At 44.2% G+C, this 19,047-nt stretch overlaps 1 protein-coding gene across 5 annotated transcripts in view; it reads right to left on the bottom strand.

The window, feature by feature from the left end:
* Positions 1-19,047, bottom strand: part of MAP3K3 (mitogen-activated protein kinase kinase kinase 3) — a 79,371-nt gene that overhangs the window by 16,818 nt on the left and 43,506 nt on the right. For all 5 annotated transcript variants that reach the window (XM_039475932.2, XM_039475933.2, XM_039475934.2 and 2 more), the window contains one exon: positions 11,780-11,900. In XM_039475932.2, the coding sequence (XP_039331866.1) occupies positions 11,780-11,900 (121 nt within the window). The remainder of the gene's footprint in view (positions 1-11,779; positions 11,901-19,047) is intronic.

The raw sequence follows: 19,047 nt of genomic DNA, 5'->3' as shown, positions 1-19,047 counted from the left end.
TCACTGTAGTCCCGAACTCCTGGGCTCAAGGGATCCTCCTGCTTTAGCCTCCCAAAGTGCTGGAATTACAGGTGTCAGCCACCTCCATAGTGCTATGTTTCATGCAGATCAAATTCAGGGTTGTTTTGTCCATGGTCATTTGGGAGTCAGAGATGAGGAATACAAAACGCCATTTGATCAATGGAGGGCTTGGAGGCAAAGACAAAATGGAGGTTAGGGGAAATCTGGACCAAGGAAACGACTTTACTTTCCATTGATCCAGACCTCATAGACCCATGTACCTGGTTGCTTCCCTTGCAACCGTAACACAAAATTCCAGTGCAACCCTGAAAAAAGGATGGTTTTCCTAAGCCCTATCATGTCTCAAAACACCGAGAGAACAAACACTATTTAACCCTTTGCTTATAAAAATTAGCCTACTGCCTGCTTCCTATTTTCAGCTTTGGATGACATCTTGGTAGTCCAGAGGTTCTGTGGCAATTTAGTCTACATGTCAGCAACATTTGTGACCAGCAGAAGCAACTCTAAGGAGGTAAGCAAGGTGCATAGTGAAAAGACTAAGCTTTGAAATTAGATACACATGGGCTCAGATCAGGCTTTGCCACTCATTAGCTAAATGATTTAAGCTCTCACCTCAATTTCCTCCACTGCAAAAATGGGGAGATCTACCTACCTCATAATTTCTTTTGGAAGTTATAAATGTGCTGGCAAAGGTACATATCTACATAACCCTAACTCATGGTAGGAACTCCACAAGACCCCATTTGTATCCTTCACTCTATGTGGCAGATACATGGGGTAGGCACAAGATGGATTTTACCCTTCTAGTGTGCCTTCCTGTACTTCAGCAGCTAATTGGCTAAAAGCTGTATTTCTAAGACTCTCTTTAGGTTCAGCCAATCACATGCACTTTTGTGAGATTAACAGGCTTCCTGCTTTTCCTGGGCACAGTCACAGAAGCCTTTGGTTTTTCTCCCACAGCATTAGCAGAGGATCCACACCTGGTCTCCAGCTTTGCCAATGCTGACAGACAGGTGTGGACCAGAGCTGAGGGGCCCTAGACTTCTGGACCGGTGGCTTCCTGATTACAAAAGAGGGAGGATGCTCCATGGTATGTCTTAACCTAGAGCAGGCGTCCCCAAACTACAGCCCACGGGCCGTATGCGGCCCCCTGAGGCCATTTATCCGGCCCCCCTCCGCACTTCAGGAAGGGGCACCTCTTTCATTGGTGGTCAGTGAGAGGAGCACAGTATGTGGCGGCCCTCCAACGGTCTGAGGGACAGTGAACTGGCCCCCTGTGTAAAAAGTTTGGGGACACCTGACCTAGAGTCTGCTTCTCTTTCTTTCCTCATTGATTCCATAATTCACAATGTGCTTCTCTGGCTTATGGAATCTCTTCTTCTTCAAACTAGCTACAGTGGGTTCTCCTCTACACAACTGAACTCTGACCAACACACTCTGGAGCAGTATTACACATTTTACCTAGAACAAATAAAAATCTCTCTTGTAAGGGATTGATCGGAGAGAAAAAAAAAAAAAAAAAACCCCTCTTATTTATGAAACCTTAGATATCGGTCCAAATTATGCCCAGATAGGATGAAATGCCCTCAATCTGTTACTTGAAGTGTCTGGGGTGAGACTTCCCTGGGATAAAAAATTCATGGTCCCCCTAACACCTGTCCCCTCCTTCATCAGCTGCACTGAACTCTCCCCTGGTTTTACAGTGGGATGGGACTAGCTCACATAAGGCCAGCACTACAGACCCAGAAAGGCTTGGGGAAAAATAGCAAAGGTTTTCTGAGCTTTTATTTCCAGCCAGAGACTTTCACTTTTTCCAATCCACGCTGTGCCTGCAGAGAGCCAGTCTTGTTATCTGATGGGCTACACTCCAGAGGCTATTGTGCACAGGCCCACAGGCTGGAGCAGGAAAGGGAAGTCTCCCCAAACCAATGGCTATCAGAGGAAGCGAATGGAAAAACCAGGAGTTGGCAGAACTACTCCAGGGCATTTTCAGTTTTGTTTTTAATCTTCATTTGAGAAATTGGGAGCCACTGAGACATACAACAGCAGTTGAGAGCAAGTGAGACAGGAGCTGAACATGATAGGATACTGGACCATAAAACTCACTAAAGGTTACATATTTACCAGCAGTGATAGCAATGAGCCAGACAGCACAAAGCACAGTGCTATGCAAAACTAGCCTCACGGGGCCATCTGTGCCAGTGGGCCCATCTCAGCACCAGGTGAAGCAAAAGAGCACAGTAGCAGTTCCACTGTTCAGAGAGGCCCACAACTTCCCATGAAGGCATTTTACACAGAAGGAGAAGAGCAGGGTTTAAGCTGCCAGCTATCTTCATTCCTCCCAGGGGGTGCGGGCTCTCTACCAACCTCCTTAACCCAAAGAAGCAGAGTCAAAGATAAACTCTCAGCCTAGGATATGGTAGGTTATTTTGCTCTGTACTCTGACTTAAAGCTGAAAGACAGGCTCTTAGATTCTAGCCCTTCTCATGGGAGAACCCTCATCAGGAAGCTGAGGCAGTCAGGAAGTTGTCTCCACAGGGAGTTCTAGGGCTTTGGGTCAGTGTTAATGTGCAGGTCATTGCAAATACAAAGAGATAGCTTTTTTTGGCCACAACTATTTCTAAACTCTTTTCTCTCTTTAGGGACAGATGAGATGGGGAGAGAAATCAAATCTTTTTTTCTTTCTCAATAGAAAATCTTAACAAATATTTACCAATATGTTCACAGCGGATCGCACTCTGTAGAACACAACAGTGGGTAGAATTTCCATAAGATCCTAAGAACATCTTCTATGTTTCAACTTTCAAAATTCCCGTTTTATTTTGGAGTTGCTCCACCATCAAAGTTCCTAATTTCATCTAGCATCATAGAACTTATATAGCAAGGAGGGAAAAAAACCTTTGGAGGTGAAAGAAGCTAATCATTTTGTTTTCACGTGTATGGTCACTACTTCTGCAGTCCTGGTTTCTATCCTTTCAAGTCTACATTAGAACTGGAAGCTGGTTCTCTAACTGGTTTACTGCCTAGTTGGGGCTACAAGCCAACCTCATCCTTTCAATATTCCTTCTTGTCCTCTGCCTGGATTTTCCCTCCTTGTCTCTCAGTGGCAGAGGGCTCCTCTCTTCCTTACGAACGCATTGTAGACCCTCTACCTGGACTTGATTCATCTCCAGCAGGTGTCAGCTCCCCCATAGCTTCCTCTTCATCACCTTCAACCCCTCCTTCAGCTGTCTTTATCTCTCCCTTCACACACTTGCTCATATCTGTAACCTAAAAACATCCTGGGCTAGGCATGATGGGCTCATACCTATAATCTCAGCATTTTGGGAGGCTGAGGTAGGGGATCACTTGAGACCAGGAATTCAAGAGCAGGCCGGGCAACATAATGAGACCCCATCTCTACAAAAAACAAATTAGCCAGGTGTGGTGGCAAGCACCTGTGGTCCCAGCTATTTGAGAGGCTGAGGCAAGAGGATCGGAGGCTGAGGCTGCAGTAAGCCATCATGGCACCACTGCACTCCAGCCTGGATGACAGAGAGATATGGGGTTTTGCCATGTTGTCTAGGCTGGTCTCAAACTCCTGGGCTCAAGCCATCTATCCACCTTGGCCTCCCAAAGTGCTGGGATTACAGGCATGCACCACTGCAACTGGCAAGTCCACCAATTCACTGCTAAACTTGTGAAAAAACCTGATTGCCTCCACTCAGGGTTTGGAGTGTGGCTTGCCTCACTATGGGACAAAGTGGCAAGATAAGGAGAAAGAGTGAGAACAGAGGCAAAGGCACTTAACAAGATGAACTTAGATCATATAGGAGTCAGAATATAGTAGGAACAAATCTTTTTTTTTTTTTTTTTTTTTTTTTGAGACAGAGTCTCACTCTGTCACGCAAGCTGGAGCACAGTGGCATGATCTTGGCTCACTGCAACCTCCGCCTCCTGGGTTCAAGTGATTCTCCCACCTCAGCCTCCCAAGTAGCTGAGATTATAGGCACACACCACCACACCCAGATAATTTTTTTTTTTTTTTTTTTTTTTGAGACAGAGTAAGAGTCTGTCCAGGCCAAAGTGCAGTGGCACGATCTCGGCTCAATGCAACCTCTGCCTCCCAGGTTCAAGCAATTCTCCTGCCTCAGCGGCCGGAGTAGCTGGGATCACAGGCACCTGCCACCACGTCTAGCTAATTTTTGTATTTTTAGTAGAGACCATGTTTCACCATGTTGGGCAGACTGGTCTCTAACTCCCGTCCTTAGGTGATCCGCCCAAAATGCCGGGATTAGAGGTGTGAGGTGGCAGAGAAGTCCTTTAGTTAAGGCTTGGTTACATGGCTTAAGGGTACCACCCAATGTATTATGGAAAAATAGTGCTTGAGCTTCAAAGGTAGGTAGAATTTCCATAGGCCAAGATAGGAGAGGATATTTTCAGGTACGGAAATTCCATCAGCCTGACTGGTGATATCCCCACAGGGAGATTCACTCCTTCGGATTACTCAATACTTAGTAGGATTTTTTTTGTTTTGTTTGTTTAGCATGAACGAGTTTAACAGACTGGCCTGACAAAAACTGGAATTCAAGGTATGCATATTATGATTTTAAAAAAGGGTAAATATGATACCTGGGGCTTCACATATTTGAAAAACTGTCATATGAACGATTTTATCTGTGTTTATCTGTTCCTCAAGAGAGCAGTACTAGAGTCAATGGGTAAAGTGAGAGAGAGCTGATTTGCAATCCAAAATAAGGAAGAATTTCAAATAAATATACATGTCTGGAATTCGATTGGGCTAGCCCTGTGCTTCCCCATCAATGCAAATGTTGCAGTGTGAGCTGAGTGGCCCACTTCCTGCAAACTCACTAAATATTCACATATATGTAAATGATGATGGCAAGGAGGCAGCGGAGGAACTGGGTGAAAGGCTGAATTGCTAAGGCTTACTAACCAGGGACTTCTTTGACCGGTTTCTATCTACTGCTAGGACTTTTCCAAGTCTCTCATGCTTTAACCTTGACTCCTGTCTGTTTCCCCTGACTTCAGAAAGTCTTACCTGTACCAGCACACAGCAAGCACTCAGACATTTGTGAATGAAAAGAACAGTTTTCTGTCTCTTACCCTTGGTCTGTTCTTACCACTTGGCTGGTTCTGTGTAAGTAAGGCCTTCTCCCCACCTCACACTCCTAATTTCCTTTCCTATTTCTCTGGTTACTCCTTTCCTGTGTCCTTCGCAGGCTCATCCTCTTCTAACAGATCACTAAGTGTTAGGTTTTGAAGGCTCAATCATGGACTCTCGTTTCTTCTCATTCTATAGTCTCTGCTTAGGCACTCTCCCCTGGGCCCATAGTTTGAACATGACAATTTCCAATATTTTTTCACTAACCCTGATTTTCTCTTCTCTGAGCTACAGACCTGTATATCTAACTGCCCCTCTGATATCTCCTGTTGGCATCAGAGGCACTTCAATACCAACATGTCTAAAACGTTAAGTCTGCCCCTTCCCAGCAACTGGAACCAGGCTCTCTTCCAGTATTCCTGTTTTAGCGAAAGAAAATGCCATTTGTTCAGCTCCACAAAGCAGTAATTTATCTCCCTCTCTCTCAACACCTGCAAATTATTTTTCTTTCTTTCTTTTTTTTTGAGATGGAGTTTCGCTCGTTACCCAGGCTGGAGTGCAATGGCGTGATCTCGGCTCACCGCAACCTCCGCCTCCTGGGTTCAGGCAATTCTCCTGCCTCAGCCTCCTCAGTAGTTGGGATTACAGGCATGCACCACCATGCCCAGCTCATTTTTTGTATTTTTTAGTAGAGACGGGGTTTCGCCATGTTGACCAGGATGGTCACAATCTCTTGACCTCATGATCCACCTGCCTCGGCCTCCCAAAGTGCTGGGATTACAGGCTTGAGCCACTGCACCCGGCCCTTTTTTTTTTTTTTTTTGAGACAGAGTCTCACTCTGTCACCCATGCTGGAGTGCAGTGATGTGATCTCCACTCACTGCAATCTCTGCCTCCTGGTTTTAAGCAATTCACTGCCTCGGCCTCCCAAGTAGCTGGGATTACAGGTGCCCGGCACCACACCCAGCTAATTTTTGTATTTTCAGTAGAGACAGGATTTCACCATCTTGGCCAGGCTGGTCTTGAACTCCTAACCTCATGATCTGGCCTCCCAAAGTGCTAGGATTAGAGGCATGCGGCACTGTGCCCAGCTTTTTTTTTTTTTTTAGATGGAAGTTTTGCTCTTGTTGCCCAGGCTGGAGTGCAGTGGTCATCATCTCAGCTCACTGGAATCTCTGCCTCCCAGGTTCAAGCGAGTCTCCTGCCTCAGCCTCCTGAGTAGCTGGGATTACAGGCACATGCCACCATGCCCTGCTAATTTTTGTATTTTTCATAGATACGGGGTTTCACCATGTTGGACAGGCTGGTTTTAAACTCCTAACCTCAGGTGATCCACCCATCTTAGCCTCCCTAAGTGCTGGAATTACAGGTGTGAGCCACTACACCCGACCTCATTTTTTTTTTTTTAAATGAGATTGGGTCTCACTATGTTGACTAGGCTGATCTCAAACTCCTGGAATCAAGCTATCCTCCGACTTTAGCCTCCTGAGAACACCTGCAAATTCAATCCAATGCTATAGTGGTTCCTAAGCCTTATTGGTCTTAGAACCCCTTTGTACCTTAAAACTAAGGGCACTTACCTTTTATTTATGTGGGATATATGAACTGATATTTACTGTATTAGAAATTAAAACTCAGGCCGGGTGCGGTGGCTCAAGCCTGTAATCCCAGCACTTTGGGAGGCCGAGGTGGGAGGATCACAAGATCCAGAGATCGAGACCATCCTGGTCAACATGGTGAAACCCCATCTCTACTAAAATATGAAAATTAGCTGGACATGGTGGCGCATGCCTGTAATCCCAGCTACTCGGGAGGCTGAGACAGGAGAATTGCCTGAACCCAGGAAGCAGAGGTTGCAGTGAGCCGAGATCGCGCCATTGCACTCCAGCCTGGGTACCAAGAGTGAAATTCCGTCTCAAAAAAAAAAAAAGAAAAAAGAAAACTCAGAAATTTTTAAAACATTTTCTTAGGAGAAACCAGTAGAGAAAAAAAGAAATTTTAAGAATATAATCATGGCTGGGCACAGTGGCTCAAGCCTGTAATCCCAGCACTTCGGGAGGCCGAGGCGGGTGGATCACGAGGTCAAGAGATCAAGACCATCCTGGTCAACATGGTGAAACCCCGTCTCTAATAAAAATACAAAAAAATTAGCTGGGCATGGTGGCACATGCCTGTAATCCCAGCTACTGAGGAGGCTGAGGCAGGAGAATTGCCCGAACATAGGAGGCGGAGGTTGCGGTGAGCCGAGATAGCGCCATTGCACTCCAGCCTGGGTAACAAGAGCGAAACTCCGTCTCAAAAAAAAAAAAAAAGAAAAGAAAAAAGAATATAATCATATACAAGCACACATGCCATTAAGCCATTAGAGTGATGATATCACCTAAGGCACATGACCTCTGGAAAACTCCACTGTACACTTGTGAGAGAATGAGTGTCATGTCTTAGCACGATTATGAAAATAATTTTGAACTAACAGGGTTAAAGGACCCAAGGTACTCCCCAGGATCTCGAGAACACTCTGAGAACCACCAAAATGCCACATTCTGTCAGTTTTACCTCTAAATGTCTCAAGTTCACCTGCTCCTTCCTCTCTTCACTTCACTAAACTACTCCAAGCCCCAGTTTTCTTTCCCTGGACCACTGCATTAGTCTAATGCGGTTTTGCTGGATTCATTCTTGACCCCTCCAATCTGTTCTCCACACTGTAGCCAGATCAATCTTTTCAAAACATAAATCTGAATATGTAACACCACCCACTCGTCTTCACTTAAAAACTCTAAAGTAGTTTCTCACTACTTTCCATGCAATGATCAGAATCTTAATCAGGGTCCAAAAGGCTCTGCCTCCCTCTCCAGCTTCATCCTGCCCTCCCATTCCCCTCACTCCCAGCTCTCCAGCTATCTGGACTTCTTTCCATTTCTCAGACATACCACACTTCCTCTTGCTATCAGGCCTCTGCTCTTGTAACATCCCCTACCTGGAACCCTCTTCCTTGCATCCTCTTTGCCTAACTCCCAAATCCTATTCATGTCTAAGGCTTTCCTGGCCCCAAGATCAGGATCAGGCCCCATCCCTTAGTTATAGCCCATCATTTCTTTCATTCTTTTTTTTTTTTTCTGTGATAAAGTCTCACTCACTGTCACCCAGGCTGGAGTACAGTGGTGCAATCTCCGCTCACTGCAGCCTCAATCTCCCAGGCTCAAGTGATCTTCCTGCCTCAGCCCCCTGAGTAGCTGGGACTAGAGACACTCACTACCATCCCCAGCTAATTTTTGTATTTTTAGTAGTGACGTGGTTTCACCATGCTGACCAGGCTGGTTCCTGGCCTTATGCAGTCTACCCACTTTGGCTTCCCAAAGTGCTGGGGTTACAGGCATGAGTCACCATGCCAAGCCCATTTCTTTCTTAGTTATAGCCCACTCACAGCATCACACAGCTTTCAGTCACAGTCTGTAATTACACACTAATCACATCATAGCAAGTAAATATCCATCTTTCATGAATTGTAAAGGCCACAGGGACAGGGCCTGTGTCTTTTGCTTCCCTTATTTCTAGCACATAGTAGATACTTTGGTACAATTTTTTTTTTTTTTTTTTGAGACAGGGTCTCGCTCTGTTGCCCAGGCTGGGGTACAATGGCACATTCATGGCTCAGTGCAATCTCTGCCTCCCAGGCTCAAGTAATCCTCTCACCTCAGCCTCCCAAGTACCTGGGACTACAAGCATGCACCATGCACCATGCACCACCATGCACCACCATGCTTGGCTAATTTTTGTACTTTTTGTAGAGACAGGGTTTTGCCATGTTGCCCAGGCTAGTCTCAAACTCCTGAGCTCAAGCAATCCACCCACCGTGGCCTCCCAAAATGCTAGGATTATAGGCATGAGCCACCATGCCCAGCCAGTAATTACCTTTTGAATGACTGAACAAAAATATAGTACGATGGAAGAGAAGTAAGACAACCTGATAGGTTGGGGCATGATAGCTCAGGCCTGTAATCCCAACACTTTGGGAGGCCAAGAGGGGCGGATCATCTGAGGTCAGGAGTTTGAGACCAGCCTGGCCAACATGGTGAAACCCCGTCTCTACTAAAAATTAAAAAAACTAGCTGGGAGTGGTGGCGCACCCCTTTAATAGGCTGAAGCAGAAGAATTGCTTGAGCACATGAGGCAGAGGCTGCAATGAGCCAAGGTGGTGTCAATGCACTCCAGCCTGGGTGACAGAGTGAGACTCTGTCTCAAAAAAAAAAAAAAAAAAAAAAGGAAGACAATATGATAAATATAATGGTGATGGGTATAAGGAGCAAACATTTTAAGTGGTTTCCCATTGCCTACCAAAAAAGCCTGAGTGCAGTGGACAGTCCCTTAGTTTTACCCAGGCATCCTTTCTCGGCCTTCTTTATTCCTCCTCCAAATGTATCAGCCAGTCTGGATCTGAAGGATTAGTGAGTTTCCCAAAGACAGCCTAAAAGCCCTCTCTCCCCTGTCCGCTATGGAAATCCTCCATAATCTTTCAAGGTCCAGCTGGAACAGCTCCCCTCAGAATGCATTTTCCAGATCATTCCAGTTAGAAATCATCTCTCCCATTTCTTGGCTCTGTGGAAAGGCTCACAGGCTCAGCTCATTCTCTTGCCACATCTACCTCACTCACACACACTCCAAAGCCCCTGGGGTTCTTGGAAACCACCAAGTTCTTTTGTGATCATGCCTGGTAGGTGTTCCTTACTGTGCCTCAGATACCGATCCCTACATGATGCTGAGTAAATCTTCCTGGAGTGTCGGCTCTGATGTTGCCTTTTCTGTGAAAGCCCTTTTCTTCCAGGCAGAACTGGCTATTGCCTCCTGTCTGCTCCAGCCAACCCTTGCTCTTCTACATGCTTCATCGCAGCATTCATCTCAGCCCAATGGCTGGTACTTAATGCTTGCTGAATGAAGGAAGCCAGGATCTAGGTATGCTAAGAGGCTGTGTTGCCCATTTTCCAGATAAATAGAACTACTTCACAGAAATTTCATTCCTCAGCATTCTCAGCCAGGGAAATAATTTCCATAATATGGCTCCCAGTAACATGGAGAAAGGGTCCAGTGACTGAGTATTTAGCCCCTGCCTCCATGCACATATCGCAGGCTCTTGCTTGAGGGCAGGAGACTCAGTTACTGACCCATCAATTCTTACTGATTACAAGGAACCATGCTGCCCACCTCCTCAATCCCTATAAGGACTCCGGAAAAGAGGCCAAACTGGCAGAGCTTCCAGGCTCTGAGGCACCCAGATTCCAGCGCTAGAAACGCTCTGGCTAGGCTCTCCTTGCTAGGGTACTCGTTCTCCCTCTTCAACCAACACATCCCCCAATTATCTACAGAAATCTGAAATTCATATACAGACTTTCAGCCTGGCAATACTTACTACCAGTACTTGCTGGGGTTCCAGAAGTTACTCAGTAAGGCAAAGTCAGTGCCCCCATAACATATTTTTCCTGCAACTCCCTCAGGAGGCATATTGTAGACAGACAAACTCAGCAATAGGATGAGTGCTTAGATCTCTCAAGCTTAGCTCAGGTTACAGTTCAATTTGATGCAATTCTACCTATATGGATAAGGGCAAAGCTGGCTTTCTAGCAGCAGCAGGGGTCTCCACAACATTAAGGCAGCAGGCTCAACATGATGTTTGATAAGGCCAGATTTCCCTTTTGATACACGTTCAACATTCAAGAAATGGGCTTTCTCCCCAGACTCTCAAAAGTGGGATCCACAGGAATCTTGAGTTAACTAGTAATAACGCACAGTCCTCATTGAGATTACTGTCCTGGGGAGGACTGGTAGCAGCCATAGAGCTTTCTGACTAGTTAGCAGATTGTATATACAGTCGGCCCTCCATATCTGCAGTTTCTGCATCTGTGGATTCAACCATCCACAGTTTGAGAGTATGTGGGAAAATATTATTAAAAATAATAGCAAAAAAAAATACAATAAAAATACAGCATAAGAACTATTTACATAGCATTTATATCATATTAGGTATTATAAATAACCCAGAGATGATTTAAACTATAAGGGAGGATGTGGGCAAGTTATATGGAAATACTACGCTATTTTATTTCAGGGACTTGAGCATCCACAGATCTGGGAATCCACAGGGGTCCTTGAACCAATCCCCTGCAAATACAGAGAAATGACCATACTATGTCAACAGTCATTTTTCCTTCTCAGACAACTTAGGTTGACTCTCTCAAGAGTTTCATGGGTCAGCATCTTCCCTGAAGTATAAAGTCTTCTCAGGAATCATTAAGCAAGAAGTTTAAGGTTAAAATTCAAACTCAGACCTAATTCCGAACTTTATTAAGTCTCCATTCTTCACAAGAATGGTCAAAAGTACACAGCTGGAAGTCTTCAAGCAGATGTTTGAGGTGATCACTTTTTCAGGGATGTTTAAAAGGAATTTAATCACACTACTACATCATTGTATTTTAAGTTCCTTGAGAGTCAGGATATCATCCCAGTTATTTCTTTGCCCTTCCTCTCTAAATAAAATAAAAGCATAGAGGATTACTCTAAACAGAGTAATAGTCAATAAATATTTGATGATTATTTAACAAATATTTGTTGCTTTTTAAAAAATGTGGGTAGATAGGGAGAAAAAAGGGGTGAAATACTCACTGACGGAGAGGTGCCTGCTTCTGGGCTCAGGGGGCTGGTAGATAGTATTTATATCGCCTGCGGACTGGGAAGCCTTGATCCGCACCTGTCTGGACATCCCAGAGTGGGGGGAGGAACTGTTCTGTAAAAGAAGAGGAAAAAGACCAAGCTAAACCTTTACAGTCAGGCCTATCAAGGCCTTCTCACCCTAAGAACTCCCTGCACACTCAGCTGCTTTCATGCTTTTAATACATGAGCTACTCAGCTTTCCCCCAAATGTCACTCCTCTATTTGTCTCAGCAAATCACTATTTGTTCAATGTAGTTTTACAGCTTCAATGATTTATGAGTACTGAGACCTAGTACCCCAGTTTAACAGGTGATAATCCAGACATGGAAGAATAACAGGCATTCCTGTAATAATCTGCAAAACAGAAAATAGAGCTGTAAATACCCTCTCATAAAATTCTCCAGAGAGTTTAAAAGAGTAGCAGAAAGTTATTTCTGCAGAGGAGGGAGTCAGAATGGCAATTCTCATTGCTATTTATGTATTTATCTTATTGTTTGGTTAACTGATACAGATACTTGCTATATTGCCCAAGCTGGACTCAAATTCCTGGGCCCAAGGGATCCTTCCACCTCAGCTGGTACTGTAAGTGCATGCTGCCATGCCCAGCTTATATATTTATGTTTAAAAGTAGCTCAATATGCTTCTTTTTCCCAATCATAATCACTCCTGAAAATTAAGAAGATTCTAGGGTTTACACATAAATCATCTCGGGATCATGTACAACTGGGAAAAGTGATCATAAGCACCATTCTGCCAGAAAGAGGTCAAGGGCCTCAAAGGAGGGTCAGCAATCCTCTCAGCACCCACCCACTCTTTCCACTGGGCCCAGTCCAGCCACCACAGAGAAAACTAAACAACAAAGCGGGGCCTGTGCACTGAGAAAGCTTAAAACTAAACTCTGGAGATAAGGAAGTGATGTCAGAATGTGATTACAAATAAACAGGGCACTGCTGAGAGTGGGGATGAGAGCTCAGGATTTAGAAACAAGCTGGTTCAAAGTTTCTACTTGCTCCTGTATCTCCTCTACCTCCCGCTAACACATAAAAAAAAGTCTGATCTAAACAAACTCTATATCCTGTCCTCCAGGAAAAAAGCTTCCCACTCTCAGGGGAGAGTTCAGCTGCCAAGCAACCTCCCCTAGTCTCCCCATGACAGACTTTATCACACGCAGGTTGTCTTGACAAACTGTCTTGCTCTAACGGGAAGTCAGAACCAAGGGGAAGTGAATGTTCTTGCTGAAGCCTCCAATGTGCAATAGCTCTCTGCTGAGGGTCAGAAAGGAAACAAACAGTCAAAGCCACATACTGGGGAGGCAGGCAAGTGAAGGGCAAGGGAGGGCCACAGCCCTGTGCTCACAAAGAAGAGTTGCATGATGAGCACCTGCCACCTGCCTGAATGCAGGGCTTTACACATAGTGGGAATTTAATAAGTCTTGGCAACATGAATTTGAAATGTGTACCAAAGGACATACAATCTAAACCCGGAATTTAAAAATCTAAAAGCTAAGCCAGGTGTGGTGGCTCATGCCTATAATCCCAGCACTTTGGGAGGCTGAGGCAGGCAGATCAGCTGAGAGCAGAAGTTCGGGACCAGCCTGGCCAACATGGTGAAATCTTGTCTCTACCAAAAATACAAAAATTAGCCAGGTGTGATGGTGGGTGCCTGTAATCCCAGCTACTTGGGAGTCTGAGGCAGAGAACTGCTTGAATGCAGGAGGGGAAGGTTGCTGTGAGCCAAGATCGTGCCACTGCCCTCCAGCCTGGGCCACAGAGCAAGACTCCATCATAAAAAATATATATAAAATAAAATAAAATAAATTTAAAAATCTAAAAGCTGAGTCAGTAATTTCAACAGCCAGCACAAGCATAGATGTGTAAAAGAAAAGGTTGAGATTATAGCAACAGGTGAGAAAGAAAGTGAAGAGAATCAGTGAAGGTCTCAAAGCAGAGTTTCTCACACTTTAATGTACATATTAATCACCTGCAATCATGTTAAAGTGCAGATTCGGATTCAGTAGGTCTGGGGTGGAGTTCAGAGCCTGCATTTCTAACCAGCTTCCAGGTGATGCTGTTATACGGGCCACACTTTGAGTAGCCAGGTCTTAGGAGTGAGTCATGCTTCCATTGCAGGTAATGGTTCTCAATGCTAGCTGCCCATTGCCTGTGGAGCTTTTGATACCTCAGATCAACAGAACCTCTGGATATGGAGTCCAAGCATTGATATTTTGTAATATTCAGTCAAATTCTGAAAATTTCAATTTAAGGGGCAAAAGAGAATGGTATGGTAAATAGAAATGAGGTTGCTGCAAGGATTTAGGCAACTCTGAATAAGACTCAGAAGCAGGAAACAGAAGAAGGAGGAAGGTAGGGCTATGCCTGAGAATACAAGGGGACTGTCGTAGAGCAACAGGAGAGCCCACAGGTATGAACTGTGTAGCTAGCAGAACATTCTAAAGACAACAAATAGAAGATGGCATTTGATGATTCCATGAATACCTCACTAAAGGACTCTGGGTAGAAGTGTGCTCTGGCACACAAACATGAAAAATTGCCAGGAAACCATAAGCACCAAGACTTAAGTGACTGGAAGATAGGAGATCAGCAGAAAAAGAGTTACAAAAGTCTACCCACAAATTATCTCAATAAAAGATTTAGCGATATGACACAAAAGGAACAAGTGGATTCAACAATGCAGGGAGGTGGTACAGTGGGGAGAGGGGTTGCTTTAGTCTGTTACCTGGGAATGTAATATAAGAAAGGGCACACTGGATCATCAAGCGCGTTCTGTCCAGTCCTCTGTTTTAATGGTGGTACATGCATGGAAGACCATGATAGTTATGATAGCTGTGGAAGCATCTGAGGTGATTTAATTAAATTTACAGCTTTACCATCCATGAATTTATCAAAGGCACTTTTAAAAAAATCTGCTTTGAAACTATACAATTTCAGAATAACAGATGCCACATAAATCACCTTTTTTCTTTTTGTGACAGAGTCTTGCTCAGTCATCCAGGTTGGAGTGCAGTGGTGCAACCATAGCTCACTGCAGCCTGTAATTCCTGAGCTCAAGCAATCCTCCTGCCTCAGCCTCCCAAGTATATGGAATGACAGGCATTTGCTACCATGACTGATTTTAAAATTCTTATAGAGATGAGATCTTGCTGTTACCCAGGTTGGTTTATCACTTGTTATACAAATTATTTTCTTTTTGTTCTAAGATAATGCTCAATATTCAAGGAGTTCATCCAAATTGAGATTAGGTGAATAAATCTGTGTCTTCATTATCCATGCTCTTAAATGCTTTGAAGAATCTGATTATATATATGCTTAGGCTGTATTTCCTGACTAAAGAGTTCTAAATTTTTACAATATTCATATATGAAAGTGACTCCAACTCCTTGAAAATTTTGTCTTCTGGATGTTTTCTAGTTCAGTTATCTTCGAAGCTGTGGAGAATAGAATGATACATCTCTCAAGTTCTCCTCATGGACAATATTATAGTTTCTGCTAGGCTTCTAATAATTTCCAACTGTGGAGGAACCTGGGTGAGGTTTCCCAAGCACCACAATAATTCTAAGATCCCTCTCTGGGGCCAGGCGTGGTGGCTCATGACTGTAACCCCAGCACTTTGGGAGGCTGAGGCGGTCAGATCATTTGAGGTCAGAAGTTTGAGACCAGCCCGGCCAACATGGCAAAACTCCATCTCTGCCAAAAATATACAAATTAGCCGGGAATGGTGGCACGTACCTGCAATCCCAGCTACTTGGGAGGCTCAGGCAGGAGAATCGCTTGAACCCAGGGGGCAGAGGTTGCAGTGAGCCAAGATTGTACCACTGCACTCCAGCCTGGGCGACAGGCTGAGTGAAACTGTGTCTCAAAAAAAAATTTTTTAAGAGACACAGTTCTCAGGAGTTCTCAAGTAAGAATAATATTGAGGCCTCTTAGACATGGCCTTGGCCAAAGTAAGGTGGGAGAGGTATGACATGTACTTGTGAGGAATGAAGACAGAAGGAAAATTAGAAGCTGTCACATAAGGATCAAAAGAATCCAAAGAGAAGGAAGAGACAGCACACTTCAAAACAGGAACAAGAAGAGAAACAGTCAGGTGTGGTGGTTCACACCTGTAATCCCAGCACTTTGTGAGGCTGAGACAGAAGGATTGCTTGAGCCCAGGAGTTTGAGACCAGCTTGGGCAACATGGTAAGACCCTGTATCTACAAACAATAAAAAAAAAAAAAAAAAAAGCCAGGCATGGTGGCATACTCCTGTATTCCCAGTTACTTGTGAGGCTGAGATGGGAGGAAGATAACTTGAGTCTGAGAGGTTGAAGTTGTGGCGAGCTGTCACTGCACCACTGCACTTCAGCTTGGGTGACAGAGTAGATCCTGTGTCAAAAACAAAAAATGGGAAATAAAGGAATAGGTGGTAACAAAAGGTGGCTGAGGCAACTGCCTCAAATGCAGGGAATTCAAAGTGGAGAAACAAAGTGGCTGGCGGTATCAGCAGGAGGTGATGAAGACCAAGTGATACAGTATCCTGGAGCAGTATACTCAAGGTATGATCTTTGGGCTGCTGCCAGTCCACAAACTGGTATACTGCTCGTCCTGCTCTTCCATCAGATAGTATAGAAATGGAGAGTGACCTTTGAAAAACTTTAGAGAAATGTGGCAGAGTGATTTCATGTCTATCAAATCTAATAATAAAAACTGTAGCCTTGTAATTTATTTATCTCTAGTTTATTTTTCCATTTCACTTTTCAGTTTTTGTATTTAAAAAAAAGAACTAGTCCGGCCAGGCACAGTGGCTCATGCCTGTAATCTCTGCACTTTGGGAGGCAGAGGTGGGCGGATCACAAGGTCAGGAGTTCAAGACCAGCCTGGCAAATACGGTGAAACTCCATCTCTACTACAAATACAAAAATTAGCCAGGTGTGGTGGTGGGTGCCTGTAGTCCTAGCTATTCAGGAGGCTGAGGGAGAAGAATCACTTGAACCCAGGAGGCAGAGGCTGCAGGAAGCTTAGATTATGCCACTGCACTCCAGCCTTGGCAACAGAGTGAGACTCTGTCTCAAAAAAAAAAAAAAAAGCCTAAAGTCTAGGTGAGAAAGTTCTGGAGGAAAGATTTCATCACCAATATTACCACTGTTACTCTTAAATGTAAATCTTTATAAATGCAGAAAACAGGAGCAGTTTCAGTGTCCCAACAGCACCAAAAATGGTTTTTTAATTAAATTATGGTATATCCACTCAAGGGAAACATGCATCCTTACAAATTATAATTGCAACATAGAAAAATGCTCATCACAGGCTGGGTTTAGTGGCTCACACTTGTAATTCTAGCAGTTTGCAAGGCTAAGGTGGGAAGATCACTTGAGCTCAGGAATTCAAGACCAGCCTGCGCAATATAATGAGACCTCATCTCTACAAAAAATTTAAAAAATCAGCCAGGCATGGTAGTATACGCCTGTTGTCCCCCCAGCCACTAGGAAGGCTGAAGTGGGAGGATGGCTTGAGCCCAGGAGGTGGAGGTTACAGTGAGCAGAGATCATGCCACAGCACTCCAGGCTGGGTGACAGAACAACCTGCATCCAAAAAAAAAAAATTCACGGCCGGGTGCAGTGGCTCACGCCTGTAATCCCAGCACTTCGGGAGGCCAAGGCGGGTGGATCACAATGTCAAGAGATTGAGACCATCCTGGTCAACATGGTGAAACTCCATCTCTACTAAAAATACAAAACATTAGCTGGGCATGGTGGCACGTGCCTGGAATCCCAGCTACTCAGGAGGCTGAGGCAGGAGAATTGCCTGACCCCAGGAGGCGGAGGTTGCGGTGAGCCGAGATCGCGCCATTGCACTCCAGCCTGGGTAACAAGAGCGAAACTCTGTCTCAAAAAAAAAAAAAAAAAAAAAAAAAAAATTCATGACAATATTAAGTGTAAAAATAAAATAAAATAAAAATTAAGTGAAAAAATAAATTAGACAATTGCATGAGCTGGATGATGTGATGTGAGCCTGCAATCCCAGCTACTCAGGAGGCTGAGGCAGGAGGACTGCTTGAACCTAGTAGTTAACAGACAAGCCTGGCAACAGAGACACCATCTCAAAAAAGAAAACTGCATGACTACCATGACAATATTTACATAAAGTATTTTTACAAATGGCCAAAGACTTGAAAGTAATATGCAAAAATAAATCAATAAATGAATTATGGACATAGGATTATGTAATATAGCCCTTTAAAAAATAAATTTAACAAAAACTTCAAATGACTTTATTATAATTTTTAAAAATATTAAGTCCTTTGCCTGGGGGTGGTGGCTCACACCTGTAATCCCAGTACATTGGGAGGCCAAGGCAGGCAGATCACTTGAGGCCAGGAGTTCATGACCAGTATGACCAACATAGCAAAAACCTGTCTCTACTAAAAATACCAATTAAATAAATAAAGTCCTTAAAAAGTTTATTTTTCCATTTCACTTTCAGTTTTTATATTTAAAAAAGAACTGGTCTGGCCAGGCACAGCGGCTCATGCCTGTAATCCCAGCACTCTGGGAGGCCAAGGTAGCATTTGTCTTCTGTAATGACATGAGTATCTGAGCTCAGATGGTCATCTTTCTAAAGCTGTGGGTGTTGTGGCAGTACCAACAGCTATCTGTACCCCCTTAATGGATTGAAATACTGATGTAAAGAACCAGTTGTCTAAAACTTCTTATCAAGACAGTACAGGAATCACAATCACAGTCAGGGGTGCCAGCTTCCAATTAAGCAATCATATCACTTAACCAAGTTCTAATTCCAGCTTCTTCTGTAAGGAAGGGGTTTGATGGATATGATCTCTGCTTGACTCTTGCTACCATTCAGGAAGGATTCACTATGTTTTGTTAAGTGAATGGGTAGGAAAAGGGTTTCCAAACAATGGCAAAGCTCCTGCTCTTGGGAAGCTTATAATCTTTTGGGGTAAAACTTACAAATATGCAACAACTAGAAGGCAATTACTTTTATTCTTATTTTACTATTTTTTTTTTTCGAGATACAGTCTTGCTCTGTTGCCCAGGCTGGAGTGCGATGGCGAGATCTCAGCTCACTGCAACCTCTGCCTCCTGGGTTCAAGCAATTCCCCTGCCTCAGCCTCCTGAGTAGCTCGGATTACAGGTGTGCACCACTATGCCCAGCTAATTTTTGTATTTTTAGTAGAGATGGGGTTTCACCATGTTGGCCAGGC

This window comes from Saimiri boliviensis, chromosome 17 (assembly GCF_048565385.1).
Source record: "Saimiri boliviensis isolate mSaiBol1 chromosome 17, mSaiBol1.pri, whole genome shotgun sequence".
Lineage (NCBI taxonomy): Eukaryota > Metazoa > Chordata > Mammalia > Primates > Cebidae > Saimiri > Saimiri boliviensis.
This window is presented reverse-complemented; position numbering and strand designations above follow the sequence as displayed.